The sequence below is a fragment of the Periplaneta americana genome, chromosome 1, assembly GCF_040183065.1.
Source record: "Periplaneta americana isolate PAMFEO1 chromosome 1, P.americana_PAMFEO1_priV1, whole genome shotgun sequence".
Classification (NCBI taxonomy): Eukaryota; Metazoa; Arthropoda; class Insecta; order Blattodea; family Blattidae; genus Periplaneta; species Periplaneta americana.
The window spans coordinates 152,559,747-152,581,165 of record NC_091117.1 but is presented as its reverse complement, the minus strand read 5'-3'; the positions used below and the strand labels follow the sequence as shown (position 1 = coordinate 152,581,165).

The 21,419-nt window shown below is 33.1% G+C and overlaps 1 protein-coding gene across 1 annotated transcript; it reads right to left on the bottom strand.

Annotated features, from left to right (window-relative positions):
* Positions 1–2,295: 2,295 nt before the first annotated feature.
* LOC138702126 (uncharacterized) lies at positions 2,296–19,757 on the bottom strand. Its single transcript, XM_069829725.1, has 5 exons — positions 19,601–19,757; positions 16,936–17,036; positions 11,694–12,012; positions 4,320–4,369; positions 2,296–2,458 (listed from the first exon to the last, which is right to left on the bottom strand). Exons 2-5 carry the CDS (start codon positions 17,009–17,011, stop codon positions 2,424–2,426), a joined length of 480 nt encoding a protein of 159 aa, XP_069685826.1. The 5' UTR covers positions 17,012–17,036; positions 19,601–19,757; the 3' UTR covers positions 2,296–2,423.
* Positions 19,758–21,419: the final 1,662 nt, after the last annotated feature.

Here is a 21,419-nt window from a genome sequence, read left to right as displayed (position 1 = left end):
GCATCAATGTTTGGACAGGACACTCATAGGTCATATATTTTACTGGACAGGCTAACAGGTGCTGTTTATCACCTATTTTTGTGCAAGAAATTATTCACAATGTTGGAGGATGTTCCCCTCGACAAAGGCAAAGGATTTGATTTGTACAAGTTGGAGTAACACGCCATTTTATACTCCTCGACAGTACCTAATCTGGAGGCTTGATGGGCAACAGATTGGTCAAGGATGTAAAGTAGCATGACCTCCCGATCACCTGACCTTAATCCTTTGGATTTCTGGCTATGGGGACATTTAAAGACTGTGATGTATGCAACACTATCGACAATGTACAAACATTGCAGGAGCATGTGTACAATGCATGTGACCAAATCTGACAGCAGCTAGATCTGATCGCAAGAGTTCGTGATTCTCCGAGACGAAGGGTGGAACAATTTGTAACAGTGTGTGGTAACCACATCTAGCAACTTCTGTAGTGTGTATGTAACAGATATACAACCTTGTCCATACCTCAACACATGTTTCTCGACATATGTTTGTAGAACTTTTTTCTAGCTATGATCAATACTCCCACAAAATATATGATTATGTCTTGTGACGAGAATATTGTACGAAATGGAAATATAAAAATTGGAAATTTATCTCTTGAAGAGGTACAAAAATTCAAATACCTGGGAGCAACAGTAACAAATATAAATGATACTCAGGAGGAAATTAAACAGAATAAATATGGGAAATGCCAGTTATTATTCAGTTGAGAAGCTTTTATCATCCAGTCTGCTGTTAAAAAATCTGAAAGTTAGAATTTATAAAACATTTATATTGCCGGTTGTTCTTTATGGTTGTGAAACTTGGACTCTCACTTTGAGAGAGGAACATAGGTTAAAGGTGTTTGAGAACAAGGTGCTTAGGAAAATATTTGGGGCTAAGAGAGATGAAGGTACAGGAGAATGAAAAAAGTTACACAACACAGAACTGCACGCATTGTATTCTTCACCTGACATAATTAGGAACATTAAATCCAGACGTTTGAGATGGGCAGGGCATGTAGCACGTATGGGCGAATCCAGAAATGCATATAGAGTGTTAGTTGGGAGGCCGAGGGAAAAAGACCTTTTGGTGAGGCCAAGACATAGATGGGAGGATAATGTTAAAATGGATTTGAGGGAGATGGGATGTGATGATAGAGATTGGATTAATCTTGCACAGGATAGGGACCGATGGCGGGCTTATGTTTGGGCAGCAGTGAACCTGCGGGTTCCTTAAAAGCCATTTGTAAGTAAGTAAGTAAGTAAGTGAGGTGTATGCAACACCTATCAACTATGCACAGACATTGCAGGAGCATGTGTACAATGCATGTGACTAAATCTGACAGCAGCTAGATCTGATCGCAAGAGTTCATGATTCTCTGAGATGAAGGGCGGAACAATTTGTAACAATGCGTGGTAACCACATCTAGTAACTTCTATAGTGTGTATGTAACAGACATGCAACCTTGTCTCGACATATGTTTATAGAAACTTTTTTCTAGTTATGATCAATACTCCCTCCTGTGAAAATATGCAATACTTTTTTGACATGGATACGTCTTTAAAATCAGACTAATATATGGGGTAGCAGGATGGGAAATTCGATGTAATGTTGCAATGTTTGCGAGATGGTCCATTCTGACACCATAATTTCGTGACTAATAACACGATTGAAATAAATGTGGTCTCATTTGATCGGGATACTACTACAATGTGAATATGAGCTTGATAAGGACCCAAGGTGACTCACGATATTTTGGACGTGCGCTAAAAATTTGTGGATAATGGACTTATATTTCGCGACTTCGATGAGGTAGTGCCTGCTTTTGGTGCCAAACGGAAGATCTTGTCTAGATCTGTCAATACATATTCACGTAAAACCCATGGCTGTGTCCCTGACAGCCATTTCCATTTCGTTTTAAACAGCTGGTATTTGTAAGCTTGTAATTGAATTCAGATACTTTCCATTCTTTTGTTATTTGTTCCTCCCTTCACATATATAACAAAATAATTTCATTTGTATGGAATGTATTTTATTTGATAATTTTTCTTATTATTTCATGTTTAATGCGAAAGTGTCAGATAAAACAATACTTGTGTCTTTAAATATATTAATTTTGTTTCTTCTTTCTTTTCACGCCACTTTTATTTTGAAATGTATATGATGGCAACACTATTCACTGTTTTATAAGTGACTATGTCAACATTTTAATAAGTCTGTTGTATTTGGCAGGTACCAGTAATGAATAAATAGAATTACACATAGGCATACAGTTTGATAAAACTATTTATTTTCCTCAACAAAGTATTAAAAACAAATTGCGGAATTATATTAGGAAACAATATAGGTGAACATTTTCAGTATATAATCATTCAGTCTTATGGTTTAGAAATAGTTTAGGAGGCTGGAGTTGTCATTTCATCACCGGAATCTGCAACAATAAAAATATTCACACAAATTTAGAGAACATCGATACAAAACATACAACTTCAAACTTTCTAATTTCGTTTATGATTTGAAAATTATTACAGTTTCCACTATAAATTTCCATTTTGTGTTTGTAGAAGCTGTAGAAAAATATTATGCATAGCCTACTGGTAAATTAAGTTTCCACTAGATACGTATCAGCTATCATTCTGGGTGCTAGCATCTCTGTAGTTTTTTTATTGTCTACAGAAATTGCACTAACATTTAAATATTTTTTGTAATTTTCATATTTTGCTCTGGAGTTTCCAGCAGCTCACCTGTGTATTTGAAGATGCTAAATGCCCCTGTGTTCACTAGTGGTTGTTAAGAAATATGTTAGGTACCTAATATTATAATTTTGAACCTCATAAAGGAAGATTAATTTAGGCTCTTAGCTATAAAATAAATACAGTAGAACCCCAATTATCCGTTATCCTATTAACCGATTGGTGAATTATCTGACTGTCTTTCTCTAGCTTTTTTCCTACAGAAATGTATGGAGTATGCTACTGTTCATTATATTAGCAACTTAGCCTGTTTTTCTAGAGAGGGCTATTACAAGACTTTACGCTTACACGAGTATCAAAAGAAATCATGTTGTGCAAAGTAGGCTATAAAAAGCGCAAATAACTTTGTGGTTTTGGGAAACGAGAAACTGTGGCTCATTTCAAAATACGAGATTGGAGTCACAACCATGTGCAATTTAATAAAAATCAAGGATGGCATATATAAAGTATCTAAATCTACAATACGAGATCTCCAATATTCCTGTCTTTCGTCAGATAGCCATTACAAGAAATTTTCTTGCTCCCTAAAATCCCGTTGTTAACAACTAGACTTATATCAGTGAATTTCTGATCCATTACCTAGCGTGTTCAATACAAGACCATAGAGGAAACTACGAAAGTGTAAGCATTATTCACTAAATTTACGAAAATCTTTTATGATACGGATTATCCGATTTTTTCAATTAACCACTCAGTCCACCCCTTTCATTACCATGGATAACAGGGGTTCTACTGTATTATTTATGTCACTTTCTATCCTTTCTGATCTTGCACTCATGGAAATTATGATCCTTCATTTAACAACTAACTATCTGCACCTGTTACGATACACTGGCTACATATTCACTTTATTATTTTACGTGATGGTTGTGGTAGCTTACACTTGTGAACTGGAATTCAGAAGATGATGTACACCATATCGAAACTAGGCATTAAGGTAAAATACAATATAGTTTAACATTAACTCCGCGAAGTAGTTATTTATTTAAATAGCTTTATAGTTATTTAATATGATATATAAGTGTTAAATAAATGTAATTAAGAATTAAGCATAATTAAGACTAGAAAGCTCAAAACAGTCGTAGAAAGCAGATATGTCAGATTTGAAGAACAAAAATGATCACTGATTGACTTTACAACTTCTTTACTGTGTTAGCTTTTAGGAAATTACCTGGCTGGCTAGTTTCAGAGTATTATCCTTCATTGTCCAAAGCCTAGTGAAACTTCAGCCAGGTAATTTCCTAACACAGTAAAGAAGTTGTAAAGTCAAGCAGTGATTATATAAATGTTAGAAGTGTATTATAGAACAACGAAGAACGAAAATAAAATAAAGCTGAAAGAAATGGACTATTCGTAGGTATGTGGTTGGGAGAAAATAAGTGAAATTTTGTGAATGTTTATTCTTTATTTAATGTATTTTCCAGAGACGTGGTAATTTTTAAAGTGTTTGGATGCTACACAAAAGTATAGTTAAATTTCCTTTTATAGAATTTAAAACTTACCGATATTTGCTTATGTGATATTAATAAATTATTTTACCTGATGGTGATGGTAGCTTGCACTTGTGAATGCATTGCATACTGTCATACCTGAATCAGAAACAAATGAGAAGTTCAATAGAACATATATTCAAAAGCAGTGTGTCAACATCGTTATCATGATAAATTAATAATGTACAATCTCTTATGCAACAAAATAAGTATATAAATAAATAAGTAAATAAATATATAAATACACAAACTAAGTAAACAGTAAATAAGTAAGCTGGCATTGAATTAGCAAAGGGGATCAAATAGTATATGTAGAAAGCTGACTCTTGTATCACTATCATGCCACTAGTAATTCAAGAGTACTTTTCAGAAGCCTTCATTCTCGTCATCTGGATGAGAACTCTCTTGAGGTAGTCTCACCAAAGGGGATAGCATCACTTTCTACACTAGCTCCAGGTCACATCAACATGGTGTGTGATACCTGAACGTAGGATCCCTTGCACAGGGTTACATGTGAAGGCCTCAATGGACATTAAATGCGCCCTTTCTTCTGGGAAAATGAGGAGGTCCATCTCCAGAGTAACAAGGATAAAGTCCTTAACAGTCCCTTATGAGAGTAAAAGAAGTAACCCTACACTTGGGATTGATACAATTGGAGCTTATGATGATTAACCTTAAGATGGCAATCTCATATTACTCTGCAGAATGCCAGTAATGTACCCAGAGGACATAGCAGGACTGTTAAAACATTGACTAAGAATAGGAGCAAGAAGTTAGGTAGAAATGAAATAATAAATATTGGTGTTTGGAATGCCAGAGGTAGTTTAAATGAAGAAAGTGAGCTAGAGAATGAAGTGGAAAAAATGAAAGTTGATGTTGCTATAGTTTCAGAAATTGAAAAGAAGTTAAAGGGATCAACTGAGTTACATAATTAATTATATACCATGTATAATGGTGTACTACAAGAGGAAAGAGCAGAAGCTGGAATAGCTGTACCATATTAATAAAAAACAGTAGAAGAATAGTACGAAATTACATTACAATAATAGGCGTCTATAATCCAGAAGGTAAAATGGAAGAATTCATAGAATTTATGAAAATCTCCAGAAACAAATCCTAATGATTATCTAATAATAGCTGGAGATTTAAATGACAAAGTTGGTAATGAACCAGTCAGTGTAATGGGCAAAAATAGTGAAAGAATAATATAATAAAGTTTAAATAGACCATCTGTGCTTATCTGATTATATAAAGTATTTACTAGTTTTTTACATGAACGTTTTCGGTACTTGTGTGTGCCATCTTCAGATGTATGAAAGATACTACATGTTAAACCTGCCAAATGGATACATGTGATATCGCTATGATCATTATGTATGCACAAAAAACATATAATATATACCCATTATCAGTTAAAGTAGTAACATAAAAACGAATAAAACACTTATACACAGTTAATTAAAATCAGTTAATTAAAAACAGTTATTTAAAAACAATGTTCACTTGCTACTAGAATGTCCATCATTGTCTGATATACATTGTGGTTAAGTTGATGCTTGTTGTTGTGACTATTTCAAATGGAATAAACCAGTTTTTAAGTATCAACACGTTGCCTGGTGCCACTATGATATTAAAATGTACAAAGTAAGCCATGAAATTCGTTTCTTAATGGGTAAAGTTCACTAATTAGTTGTCCGATGTTAATCACATACACACATAATGATGCACTTAGAGAGGTATAACATGGGGTGTGAAACACTTGCTTGATATAAATTACAGCGATTGGTTATTATAATGCCTGATGTTGTTTCCTTTACCTGCCAAATTTTAGATATTACATTTCCTTAAGAATGCTGGGTTGTCACTGTCCGATTTTCAGCCTAGCCTTGCATACTACGAACATAAAAGTTGAGCTATTAGAATATGTTGTATACGGATGGTCAGATATAAATAATAAGCAAGTAACTTACAGTGACAACCCAGCATTCTTAAGGAAATGTAATATCTAGAATTTGGCATGTAAAGGAAACAACATCAGGCATTATAATAACCAATCGCTGTAATTTATATTAAGCAAGTGTTTCGCATGCCATGTTATACCTCTCTAAGTGCATCATTATGTGTTTATGTGATTAACATCGGACAACTAGTGAACTTTACCCATTAAGAAACGAATTTCATGGCTTACTTTGTACATTTTAATATCATAGTGGCACCAGGCAACGTGTTGATACTTAAAAACTGGTTTATTCCATTTGAAATAGTCACAACAACAAGCGTCAACTTAATCACAATGTATATCAGACAATGATGGACATTCTAGTAGCAAGTGAACATTGTTTTTAAATAACTGTTTTTAATTAACTGATTTTAATTAACTGTGTATAAGTGTTTTATTCGTTTTTATGTTACTATTTTAACTGATAATGGGTATATATTATATGTTTTTTGTGCATACATAATGATCATAGCGATATCACATGATCCATTTGGCAGGATTAACATGTAGTATCTTTCATACATCTGAAGATGGCACACACAAGTGCCGAAAACATTCATGTAAGAAACTAGTAAATACTTTATATAATCAGATAAGCACAGACGGTCTTTTTAAACTTTATTATATTGTACCTTGCTTATTGGAAAACTCATAACAAAATGAAAGAATAATAAACAATAACAGAAGACTCTTAATTGATTTTGCTAGTTTCAACAATTTGAAAATAATAAATACAGGTAGATCTCGGTATATGCGATAGATATGTTCTGCAAAATTGCCATATAAACCGAATTCGTGTAAAACGGGAATAATTTGCTATGTACAATATAGGATCATGTTCTCACATATTCATAAATTTAGCTTAAACAGTAGGGATATAGAATATTTATATTAGAAACAACCAATATTACCTTTCTGAAATGTAATATTAATGCAGAAATTCAAAATAACACACTGATGATATATTTTAAAGCTGAAACTGAAAATAATACACAAACATTTATTTTTGAAAGTCCTACTTCACATTTCAAATAGCTTCTGGCTCATCTACATCAGTATATTTTGCTGATGTTGGAGTCAGCCCACTCTCTCTGATAGATTTCTGATGTGCCATATCAGTGTTGTGGTTGAATTGTGGTTGAAGTGTTCTTGCGGAAGCGTGACATTAGTTTGAAGTGTCAAATCGTTTTGTGAAAAAAAAAAGTTTAATTGTCGACTTGTAGTTTTCTTCGCCCTCTGGCTATACAGCTTTTTGTATCATTTCAAAACATGGTTAACCTCTCTCTTCACTTTAGCACTTATCACCGTTCAGGATCACGGTCTTCAAAAATTGTCATTGCAACGTGGATCGTTCAGAAAGTTCCAGTCATATTTTTTGTTGTAAACTTTCTTGCAGGCTGAGTTTCCTCGACTTCTGTTTCTTTCTTGCTATTGTCCCCACTGATAGCTATCAGATCCTAATTGCTCAAGTCCTCGGAATGAAAGTTCAGAACCTCACACACATTCTCCATATCAAATTTTAGTCTTGTGCCATGTTTGCTAACTCTCTCGTTGCACTGATGATGTCACTGTCTACTTCATCTTCTGGAACTGATACAGTATAGGCCACATTTAGAAGTGATAACATTTGACACGTCTCTAATTGCATCCGAATTTTAAACTGCTGCCAGAAAGACTTAATGGTAAGGTGTCACTCGAATCACATCTAGTTAAACTTAACTTGGTTGATGAATGAGCAGTTTCTGGAATTGATTCCGAATTGTCACGAATAGTTCTTACAGTTGATTCACAAAGTCTCAAAGTACACTGAATAACATGAATTGCGTATTATTGCTTCCACATAGAAATGGATGGGACCACTGGGATTCAAATATGAATCGCGTATATAAGAAACCGCTTATAACAAGGTCTACCTGTACATTCTTTCCCCACAGAGACCTACATAAGTATACTTGGTGTGCAAGAGACCAAAGAAGTCTAATTGATTTTATTATTGTAAATGAAAAATGGTTCTATTTTGTCTTCGATACAAGGATATATAGAGGTTGTGATGTTGGTTCTTATTAGTATCTCCTTATCACAAAAATAGCAATAGCTAGGTGGAAAAGAAGCAGAGCTACAATAAGTACAAGTAATATTAATTTGAAACTTTAAAGTACAGGTACATCTATTTGCAAGAGGAATCTGTTAGAAATTATTACCAGTATCGTTTAAATTTATATTTAATTCATAAGCCTGTAAGTAAAAATATTAATTAAGAATGAAAATAAATAAAAGACACGATAATATAGACTGCCATAGAATCACTAGGAACAATAAATAAAAATTATGAAAGAAAACTATTATAGATTTGGAATGAACATACAGCTAAACTTATTAAAGAAAAGAAAGACGCATATTTAATATACTTGAATTAGAAAATGGATCAAAATTTAATTGCATATAAAAAAGTGCTAATTCCATCAGCATAGAAGTACGTAAAATCAAAAGAAAGTACTGGGAAAAATATATAGGCCTACCTGGCCAACAAGACAAGACATATAAAATATCATCATCATCATCATCATCATCATCATCATCATCATCATCATCATCAACAACAACAACAAACACTTCCTGTAAACAAGGATTGCCTAGAGGACAAAGTAACGAGTATACCATTTACAAAAACAGAATTTTGAATAATACATATTACATGGATAATTTGTTATGAATATAAAACGAATGCAAGAAAGAGAAAAAGAAATTATAGTGTATTGTCGTATCTGAGATGATTTCTTAACAATGCAATCGAATGTTAATCGAACATTTTAATAAAGAAGATAAAAATAACTTGAAATTAAATTTAATATCAGAAGGTAATGGATAACTTACTTTCAAGATCTATGGACGGAAATAAAAGAAGAGGGAACAATCTTAACATTAATAGATGAAAATGTAAATCTAATCTCTTTTGAAGAATTAACATCTACCATAAATAATTTAAAAAATATGAAAACTCCTGGTTTAGATAATATTAATAACAAGCTAATTAAAATATGCTTCAATTTCATTAAAGCATCGACTTTTAGATGTACTAAATATATGTTGCAAGTTCGGCCACATTCCCGAGGAAAAGAGAATAGCAAAAATATGTCCTATTTATAAGAAAGATGATCGTCAAAATTGTAAAAACTATAACGGAATAAGCATTCTAAATACTGTACTTGCTATAAAATGTGCGCAGCTATCTTGAAAACACGAGTTAAATAATGGAAAATATAATTTCAGAAGCTCAAAATGGATTTAGGAAAAACAGGTTCTGTTCAGACAGTATATTTACTATTAATCAGATAATTGAAAAATATAAAGAGTACAATGTACTAACTTTAATGACGTTTGTAGATTTTGAAAAAGCATTCGTCAATATTAATGGAAAAAAATTATGGAGCATTATGAAACAAAAAGGAGTACCCCAATATTTAATAGCTGCAATAAGAAGTTTATATGTAGAAAATTAAATAGTGATAATGAAACGAAAAATGAGAAGAATGCAGTGGCAATTATAAATAAAGGAATAAAACTAGAGTGCCCCTTTCACCTTCACTTTTTAATGTATACATTGACGATGCTGTAAGTAACTGGCAGATAAAATTAAACTCACATTTTAAAATTAAAAACAGACTTTTAGACATTACTCTTTGCAGATGATTAGGTCATTGTATCTAGTTCAGAAGCTAATTTACAGAAGGCACTATTTAATTTAGGTAATATAATTAAACAATATAGTCTGAATATATCAGCAGATAAAACCAAAGTTTTAGCTTTTTAAGGAACAAAAACTCTAAGAGCTAAAATTATTGTACAAGGAAAGACCATTGAACAAGTCGGTTGTTTTAACTAGCTTGGCTGTAATATTTCTTATTTTAAAAATGAAGACATCTTTAATAAAATTTAAAAAATTCAGTTATAGCCTATATGTGGTATTATAAAGAGGTCATTGAAAGCACTAGAAGAGACTCTAAATTGAAGTTTTACGAGATGATGGCTGTTCCTATACTATTATATGGCTGTGAATTTTGGAATATGACCCCCCCCCCCCCCAAAAAAAAGAAGAAAAATTGATAGAAGTAGCTGAAATGAAATTTTTAAGAAGTATTGTGGGATATAGCCTTTTGGACAAAAAACGAAATGAAGATATTAGGAGTTAATTAAATATTTGTAAATTAACAGACAAAATAAAGTTATATAGGGAGAAATGGAAGCAACATGTTGAAAGAATGACTGAATGCCACATATAATATTAGATCATAAACCAATGGGTAAGAGAAGTATTGGCATGCCAAGAAACTAATGGACACAACTCTGACTGAAAACTGTGAGACCGGAAAAAGTCTTAACAGCTTAGCCCGTGAATTGATGATGATGATGGTAATAATAATAATAATAATAATCGTTATAATCTACAGTTATTAAGAACTGAGCAATTTCTTCCCTTCTTCCTTTTTTGATCTCTTCAGCAATACATTTCTGGCCTATCCATCTTGATTTTTGGCATATTATAAATACAGGGTGTATCTAAAGTGGTGACAAATATTTCGGGGACGTGTTCCTAACATCAAAACAATTAAAAAAGTTAATAAGAACATGGGTCTGAAAACCATTTGTTAGAGGGTTATTAAAGGATTTGTCCCTTCATTGACCGCTGATTGTTTGATGGTTTTTTGTTTGTTTATATTTTGTAGAGCGAAGAAATCAGAAGAAAATGTATTCTGTGAGTGAACAGAACGAAATGATTTGCATCATTTAATTGAAGATGTGCTTCTGGACGTCATCCAACGAATGTGTTTTAACACGATGCTGCTCCAGCTTATTTCAGTCTGATAGTTCGTAATTTTTTAATGATCGATTTCCCCAAAGATGTATTGGTCGAAGGGGATTCATTGCATGGCCTGCTCGATCACCTGATTTGAATCTAATGGATTTCTTCGTCTGGGGACATTTAAAGTCCCTGGTTTATGCGACTCCTGTACTTAATGTTGATATTCTGAGAGCGTATCCAAACTGGATTTCACGAAATACGAAACACTCCAGGAATTTTCAACACAGCACGCCAGAGCATGTAACGCAGGTTTAGGGGGACACATCGAAGCAGGAGGAAGCCACTCCGAGCAATTTTTGTAACATTAAATTTTGTCTTGTAACTCTGAAATAAATTATTTTGAGACCAATGTTCATATGAACTTTCTGTAATGTTTTGGTGTTAGGAACATGTCCCCGAAATATTTGACACCAATTTAGATACACCCTGTATATTATAGAGTATTGGTAACAAAATTAATTTTTACAATGATTTCTTTAAACCGAAGGATAATAATATTGCTTGGTGAAGACAAAAGAAAATAATTTTACTGATTGTTGATGTATATGAAAAAAGCTACTTACGTCTTGGTAATATTGCAGTCACCAATTGTGTAGATGTTGCAAGTCGTGTTACCATTAATATTGGAAATATATTTTCCCATGTATATGCAGTCACCAGCGTTCTCCTTCATTTGACAGTTCTCTTCACTAAATTTGCTCTCATCGCTATTATGCAGAATGCCTTGCATCCACATAAAGTTAAATTGTGAAAGCAATTTGGCAAGTAACTGGCCAATGAATGTATTATAGTAATACGAAAAGAAAGGTAATAAGTCTACTAGGCCCGCTCTTGGCTCTTCTGTGCCTGCTGGAACAGAGACTGGAGTCTCATGGGCTGGATCTGTGAACATAATTATGTCAGCTTTACATAAAGTACAATAATTAATACCTCAGATGCAGTTTTGTAGCATTAAAAGAAAACTGTGTCTGTGAAAGAAATGTGGTGGTGGTGATAATGATAATCTGACATAATTTTAAGAATTTTACATGCAGGGTTGAACCAAGAATGATATCAGCCCCAGCAAAAGTAATAATTTGGTCTCTTGAGTAAAAAAAAAAAAAAAAAATAATAATAATAATAATAATAATAATAATAAAAAATTGATCTCTTTAATGTTAAACACAGGCACGAATTTCACTCAGTCACATTTTTATTAGCACTATTTCCTTAAATACTAGACTCTAGAGAGGAACTTTTCGGAAATTGTGTCTTCAAAATCAATCCCTACCAAAATTTAATGTTCAATAATCATCAAACTTAAATACATACTTAAATACAAACTTAAATGCCTGTGCCATGCTATTTTCTTAATAAAATAATCTTTTATTAATTTTAACTTTGAAAATAAACGTTCTGCAGATACATTAGTCATAAATAATGTCGGAAAAATTGTAATAGCAATTTCCAACTCGAAAATGAGGGGCCAGTATATTACTATATAACTTTCAATATTATCCTTTTTGTTAGCAGTGAAACTGAAATAGTTAGAAATTTCCTTATTTACTTTCTTTTTGTTCCTCGGGTTTCTTTCGCTTAGCATAGCAACTTTCAAAATGACTCATTATTAATGATAATGATAACACAGGTACTTGATTTGACACTATATTTATTATTATTATTATTATTATTATTATTATTATTATTATTATTATTATTATTATTATTATTATTATTATGTTGTTGTTGTTTTCTAATGCCAGGCATTTGACAATAAAGTCATTTGACCTCTTACACTCCAATATTTTTCAAAGATATGATCATGGTCAGCCACTGAAGCACAGATTTTGAGGTGTTCCGAATCCATTTCTTGGTTTGAGTTGCACAATGGACAGTTAGGGGACTGATATACTCCAATTCTAAGCAGGTGTTTGGCCAAACAGTCATGGCCTGTTGCCAATCTTAATGCAGCTACAGACGATTTTCGATTATTATTACTATTATTGTCATCATCATTTTGAGGCCCCCTTGTAACCCGTGCCTCTGGCAGCTGCTGGGTTCGCCCATGGGTTAAAACACACTGGTTACATGATAAAAGTAATAAATTTAGCATCAAAATATTGAAGAATGAATGACGAGAACTACACACAAATTATCTTCAAACATAATGTCAAAAAAATTTTGAGTTTTACCCAAGATTGAAAAATGTAAATCTTATCAGCAATAGATGATTAATCAGTAGGCTAACTTAGACCATGATCTGGAACTTCGGCTCTGGGGAACTGCGCAATGATGACATGGCAGAAGACGAGTTTCGAAATTGCAGGAAATTTTCTCAGTTTAAGTTATCAGTATTGCAATGGAAATGATGCTCTGTTATCTCTCGGTTTTCCACGTCACAAGCATCATGTTACAAGTTATAAATTCGCCAACTTATTGCTGAACCCTTAAGGAACAAGATGTGGAGTAGGGGAATTAAAATCCTTATTGTTTAAAAGACATCCACCAGTCAGCAATCGACAAAATAGAAAACAAAATGAGAAATATGTTCACATAAATGAGTATAATAAAACCCATTATTGGTACTTTAATTAATTCGTATGCACAAGAATTCCTCAAATCTCCCTTGTCTGTATTCGCCATTTGAATACAATTTTTTTTTTTTTTGCAAATTGAAACAATAGAGTCAACTAAATAATACAGAGTGATTCATAATTAAATATAAATATCGCATGGCTAAGTGAATAATCTATAACGTAATACATAATGCAGCTACTAGTAACTCCTTCCTAGGTAAACAAATGACGCTAGTACAAGCTACAGAACGTGTTTTTCAACAGTGTAAATGTTTGTTCTTTCAATTGGTCAACAGTAGGCTGGAATAGTGGTAGATTGGTAGTACGATGCTATTCTTCTTCCTTCTACAATCACCCTCCCATATTCTGAAAATAGTTCACTATATCCTCCAAGTAGATGTGCACAGAGTAGGTTATAAAGGATATCCTTGACGTACTTCTCTCTCTATTTCACTTCCTGCTGACATTTCTTCTCCTATCCTGAATTTGACTCGTTTCATATAAAGATTAGTGAACAGTCTCCTCTCTTGTCAACCCACGCCAATTAGGATCCCTATCAGTTTATGCCAATTCACTCTGTCAAACGCCTTTTCTAGGTCCACAAATACTATATATGCTTCTTCATACTTCTCTAGGTATCTTTTGCCGATTATTTGTAGCAGTCCAATCGCATCTCTCGTACCTTTTCCCTTCCTGAAGCCAAACTGTTCTTTCATCTTATGATATAAACATCGATTTAATATTCGCAGAAGACTTCACCTAGTGTGATATATATATATATATATATATATATATATATATATATATATATATATATATATATATATATATATCTCTGTGTGTGTGTTTTTTTTACCTCTGATTGAGGTTCTGGCTGATATGTATATCTATTATTATACCTGGTAAGGTTTATCTTGTCTCAGTAGCAATAAAACCAAGTCCCTTCAAATGAGCGTGGAGATTATAGGAGGGTTGTAAATTTTCAGGATTCCTTTCAAAACCTTGTTATTGTACAGGCTACTGGAACTCAGTTTCTTGAAAGACAAGCTCAGTGACGGAACTACACAGCGCGAAGAGAGATATTTTGTAATTTTATTTTGCGCTACAGAATGTATCAACTAGTCCCTTCCGCCACTGAATGGATGGACGGCATCGCTCCACTCCCCCCATCGCCATAACAATACAGACGAAGTAAGACATATCTCCTTTCTCTCTCTTTTCACAGTGAGACAAGATACCTCACACAGCCTTTATCAGGCAATACATTTCACTTGACGATATGTGTTAGAGGAAGAACAATAATTGTTTGTAGGCATCTGAAGTCTGATTAGTGTAATATGTAGCTAATCGGCGATGAATGCATTGGAGGGGGAAAGGAACTGGCCACCCTACCCCATTATCTCCTGAGCTAGTTGCCCCATGAGTGATGCCTTGTTGGTGTTACTTGTGAGGTTCAAACCTGTCTTCGGACAGTTGACTAAACAACAACATTATGTGTGTGTGTATACTGTATGTACTAATTTTGAATTAAATTCTATTCTGATGCCTTGAACAAAATAAAATAAAATAAGACCGGTTGAGATTTGAATTCTTACGTCTTCTTTTGCGTCTCTTAGGTCTAGTGAACTAAATAGCTCGGCTAACTACAAGTTGAAGAGAATATGCTTCCTTTGTAACTGTCACTACTTGAATTCAAAATCTAAGTGGAGATTAGTTTCGTGAAGAGGTATTTTTTTAAGCGTTTAAGACTGAAATTATTAAACCAATAAATTACTGCTAATTTTGAATTTAATTCCGTAAGTTAATGATAGTACCCATTTCAGAACCCGATAATATAAGTGGAATATCTGTTTTTTTCTGTAGTAGGCTCGTCTTCTTCCTCTTTGTTTACCTTCGACACATTAAGACTGTATACATTAAGACAGAAACATGTTCACGAAAGAGCCTAAAATACGGTTTGAAAATCTAATTACATGAATAAAAATGTCAAGACTGACAGCAAAATACTATGAAAGGTTAAAATAACTCCAAAAATACATAGTCAATTACAAGGACAACAAATAGCAGGCATTCAAAGATCAGTTCGTCTAAAAACAACCCTCAAACTGAGGAGGTCACTGTGAATTTTGACAGAATCTTAAAGGTATAATTTATCTCTGCTGTTCGTCTTGAATAATAATAATAATAATAATAATAATAATAATAATAATAATAATAATAATAATAATATAATGGTGATGGTGGTGTATTGTATTGTATTGTATTTATTAACATTCCATGGTATTCGTACATTGCTTCACAGCTTGGAATATGGAACAAGTCAAAAAACTTAATACTATTATATAGTCTTAATTTATGGTCACAGTCTAGATGAAATATATACAGACGAGGCTTACAATATAGTCTAGTAGTACAACACAAAGTTTTAGTATGAATTTTATGAAGCATTGTTGAATATCATGAATTCACCTACAGAATAGCAGGCGTTAGAAATTAGGTACCGGTACTTTAATTTGGCCCTAAATAATCTTATGTTTTTAGTTTCATTTTATATATCGATAGGGAGGCTATTAAACATTTTTACTGCCATATAACACACTCTTTTTTGATAGCACGATAGACTTGCCGATGGAGTATGAAAGTCATTTTTTTGACGTATATTTATGCTATGAACGGTTGAATTAGTTACAAAGTTTTCACGATTATATACGAGGAAGATTATTAATGAAAAAATATACTGACAAGCCATGGGCATATTATTTGTAGTTTTTTAAAAATAGTCCTACACGATTCCCTAGATTTGACACCTACTATTATTCTAATTACTCTTTTTTGTAGCAGGAATATACTGTTACTAACTGTGGAATTTCCCCAGAATATTATTCCAAAACTCATTACCGAGGGGAACTATGCAAAGTATATTGTTTTTAAGGCATTGATATTTACTATCTTTTGCATAGATCTAATAGCAAAACGTGCTGAATTTAGTTTTGAGGTAATTTCTTTAATATTATTTTTCCAATTTAACACATTATCGATTTTTAAGCCAAGAAATTTGGTTGTTGTTTCTAATAGGGATCTGTTGTTAATTATTGCACTTGAAATTTGCGAGGTTGAATTTGGACAGGATTTAAATTGAATTATGTTAGTATTATGGTGACAATGTTAATAATAATGATATTGATGCTGATACTAATAATAATAATAATAATAATAATAATAATAATAATAATAATAAACTTAGTTGTACCTTGAGCTGAGATTTTGCAGGCAAAACAAGCAATTAAAATAACTGCGAACGAACAGGTAGCCTTGTGAAACATCATCTTCGATATTTCTTCTGTACTTGATCTGCAAACACAAAAGGTATACTGAAATATTGTGACAGCTACAACGGGGTTCGAACGCGCGTCCGACAGGGCGCTCGGCAGACGAAACGCTGGTACGGGGAGCATCTGCATGCTGAAGGGCAGAGGGGGTGTATTACGTCAACGCGCGAGGGGAGGCTGCGCGCGCAGCTGCTACTTGCGGAGTGAAGGGGGGAACGGACCCTCCCGAATCTTCCAGAGAAGTCCGTCCGAAGTGGAGATATCCAGATAATTCAAGAGGACACCCGTAGAAATTTCTCGTAACTATGATTTTGCTATAAAAGAAGAAACGCGAGCGAACTTGGGCAGTTTTCAATTTATTCAGCCATTCAGTGAGTAAGCCAGAGCAAGCAAGCCAGTCTTGTGTACCGGAGTTCGACTCGAGTGTGCGTCCGCAACTGTGTCAGCATCCGATGGCCTGAGTTCGAGTGCAGTGGACCGCAGTTGGAGGGACCTGAGTTCGAGTACAGTGGACTGTCTCTGAAGGTGTGTGGTACGAGATACTGTGAACTCGAGTGACTGAGCTAGAAGAACTGTGAACTGAGAACTGACAGTTCTGATTTGTAAATATTAGTTAAGATTAACAGTTCATTGTTGTTCGTAATAGTCCAAGTAAATTGTCATTGTCGTTTGTGGAGTGCAATAACGAACGCTGTGTTGCTGTGCGGAGAGCAAATCCCATTGTTGACGGGAGTGAAGTTAAATTGTAGAGAGTGAATAGTTTTTTTTTGAGTTGAAATAAACTCACAGTATTAATATGATGAATATAATCTTGCCTGTTACCTATTTATTTATAAGTATTACCTTTTCATTCGAAGTACAAATATGTCAATAATACGAAAATCATTTGTTTGTTAGGTAGTTACGTGAAGTGAGGGCATGTTTAGAGTGAAAATGCAATGGCACTATGTATGACTTAGAGTGGTACGAGTATAGTACTTTTATGTTGTAATAGTTAAAGAAAAACTGTATTTTCAGAGAAAGAGCTTTAGCACAATATCAGGAAATTATTTCAAATTTTTCTCACTGTGCCAGGGATTCACCATCCAAATATTAAGATAGGAATGTTAATTCATATTTTCTCTCAATCAAATAGTACTAAATATTACATAATTTAAATATGTATTAATGAGAGTGGCGAAATGAAAATACATTTCCCTTTTCTTTAATTTTTTTTTTCATTCTTCAATTTTTTTTGCTTTCTTTTCACCTCGTCTATTGTTTTTCATTTCTAATATTATGAAATATAAAGAGAAAGTATTGCAGGTCGATTTCGGTCATTCATGATAACGTAAAAAATGGTTTTAGTATGTCTGGCTGTTCTTACATCCTTTCGTTTACCCGTTTTTGTCCTGCGATTTCTTCTAAACTATTAGGCAAATTTTGTTCGTAACCAGTCTTTACTGTGAATTTGTGCGTATTTGATCTACATGAAATATAAGTAATCATTTACATTAAAAGAACTAAGGGTAAAAAATTAAAGTTTTTTAAACTCCATAATCTAGTCACATCAGAGGCAATTATCCAAGAGTTTTCCATATTCTTGTATTATCTTACATTAAATGCATGGCATTTTGTTTTGTTTTATTAGCTTCGTGTGTAAGATCCTCGTTACTTTTCAACAAATGAAATTGTATTATCGAAAATTTTATTCTATCTGTTCTAGAATTTGTTTATTGTTATTATTACTTAAAGATTAAATGTTTCAAATACATTTTTACATTATGCAAAAATAATGGAGAAAAACTCTCGAAGAGAAGGGAAATATGGGAGTTGGGAGACTTAAAAATTAGGGCTAAATACAGGAGATCCTGGGAAATACGGGAGGGTTGGCAACCCTAAATAAGTTATGGGGTGTGTGGGAAGAATTTAAGAGGGGTAAGAAGTGTGAGAATTTAGTTACCTTGGTCAATCTTCGATATAAAAAGTAATATAGATCTAAAATTTTCAGAAGTACAACAGTGTAAAGGGTATTATTGAACATAATTTCGAAAAACATGTTCATACTAATAAAATTTGATTACATATGAAGAACCTCTCTTAAATATAGCAGGGAAAACTGGATCTTGAAATTCAAATATAAAGCCAAACAACAAGGGACCCAAATTTTATTTTTACGTCCACTTTTAGGTTTAAGCAGGATGAACAGAAAGAGAAATGCAGATATTCGATAGAAATTAAAAGTTCAAATTGTAGCAGCTGATGTGTATGTATATCAAAAGAATGAACTGAATCACTACAGAGAATGGAATCAATCTGCTTATCACATAGAGCAGTTCAATATCAACCTAAAGGGTTATCGATATAGAGGAAGATCTGAACAGTTAATCCAAGAGCATCTTGAGGCATGGGAACGAGCTCAAATGAACCTAAATTGTTCAAGATGATGATGAGTGTGCTACTTAAGTATATCCTTTTTATAAGTACGTTTTGTGAACCCCTGTTTTGATCACTCGTAATACATAGCTTTTCAATCCTTAATCTACGTTGTTTAAATTATATGTAGGCTACCGTATGTATTCCTATTTTATTGAAGTGTAAGTTTACCTGGATGAATAGTTGACGGTCCCACTTGAAAACTGTAATTGCTGGTAAGTACTTGAAACGTTGTTTTTATACACACTTGTAAATTAGTCATACGGTTGCACAACAGAAACAAAGTGATAACAACGGATAACACTTGGAGAAAACCTGAACTGGCATACGAAGTACGGAAAAATGTTCTACTAGGTACTACTCATGGCTTTTTGTGTTATTCTACATGCGGAAAGTATAAAGCGGTGCCATTGCTCACATTTATCATCCAATTGTACGAATAGTTGGGAAATTTCGAACCGCTTTATTTACAAGCTTGTTTAAAAAATTGAAGTAAGTTGTCCTTGCATGTGTCTGAGAGTCCCTTCAAAATAATTTGAATATGTGTAAACCGAATTCGATAAAATTTTATACATAGGTATATAAGCCGAATCCTAACATATGGAAACTAGATTCGAAACCTAACAACAATTTAAGTACCGATATTTTGAAAACTGTTCTAATTTTATTTCTTTCGTATTTTCTTCAAAAGTAGTTGGCAACCCTAAACTTATTTTTCCAAGATAAATTTTCATATTGTATTTTTTGGTGATAGGCCTACTATTAATTTGAATGATCCCTTTGTAGATCAGTTTTTGGTGCACAGAAAATAACCAAATCGTCTGTATATACAGTATAATAATAATAATAATAATAATAATAATAATAATAATAATAATAATAATAATAATAATTATTATTATTATTATTATTATTATTATTATTATTTTGTTGCTGCTTGAGATTTTGATTCGTGTTGAATTAGTTCCTTATAGTCGTTTATGATTTTGTTAATATACAGAGTGGAAGTAAAATAACCTTGTAGATTTTCAGTGCAAATAGCTCATGGTGTATGTACAAAAAAAAAGTGTAATACCATATTGCTGGAAAGTCCGTAGTTTTCTCAGAATTTTTTTTTCCCCAAATGTTTAACACCCTCTTATTCGGTAACTATTGCGAGTATGATCGCGATTTTTGTCCATATCGATAAAAAATCTAATAAAGAATCATTTATACCTCTGGCGTAATTCAATAGCTTGGACGGTTTTCGTATAAATTTGATTTAAAAACCAATAATTTAAAGCCAATGACCAATGCTACCAGCTTGCAACATTGCAGCCAGAAAGGGAGATGGAAGGTATTTCACTAAGGCAGACAGATCTGAGTTCGTTGACCTCTTACATCTGTATTATGAGAAGAAAGAGAGGTGTGTTAGCTGCAGTGTTGTCAGACTGCTGAAACTTCCAACTCAATTTTTTAATTAATCGGGCATTTAATCAGAAAACGTAATATAAGTTTTCTATTAATTTAAGTGTACCCTATCGTCCCTTTCAGTCTGTAGGATTATTGCACTCCCGACCTGTATAATTAAACAATATTGGTGATGGCCCACATTGTCTCACTCCTTTATTATTTGGGATTGGATCTGAAATTTTTTCACTTGAAATTTTAACCTTGTACATTCGAATAATTGTTTTAGGATCCCCTCGCTTGGTAATATTTTGGTTTAGGCCTAGGCTCTTTTAAAGTCTGTAAATAGCAGAAAATAATGTAGGAAAACTACCACACACCTACTAATATCCACTTATGAAAATTTTGGTCAAATTTCAGGAAGGAACCGGTAATATAATTGTTTTATAAATTCTAACTTTCAGCTTTTTTGAGAGCAGACTGGATGATAAAAGCTTCTCAGCCGAATAATAGCAGGCATTTCCCATATTTATTCTGCGTTTAATTTCCTCCTGAGTGTCATTTATATTTATTTATGTTGCTCCAAGATATTTGAATTTTT

What these genes read in the sequence shown, in the direction of transcription:
- LOC138702126 (XM_069829725.1), bottom strand. Translation starts at nt 17,011, where the DNA reads ATGATGTTTCACAAGGCTACCTGTTCGTTCGCAGTTATTTTAATTGCT. An exon ending in CTGCAAAATCTCAGCTCAAG is followed by an intron (nt 12,013 to 16,935) that starts GTACAACTAAGT and finishes TTATGTTCACAG; the next exon opens with ATCCAGCCCATGAGACTCCA. An exon ending in CAAGCTACCATCACCATCAG is followed by an intron (nt 2,459 to 4,319) that starts GTAAAATAATTT and finishes TTATTGTTGCAG; the next exon opens with ATTCCGGTGATGAAATGACA.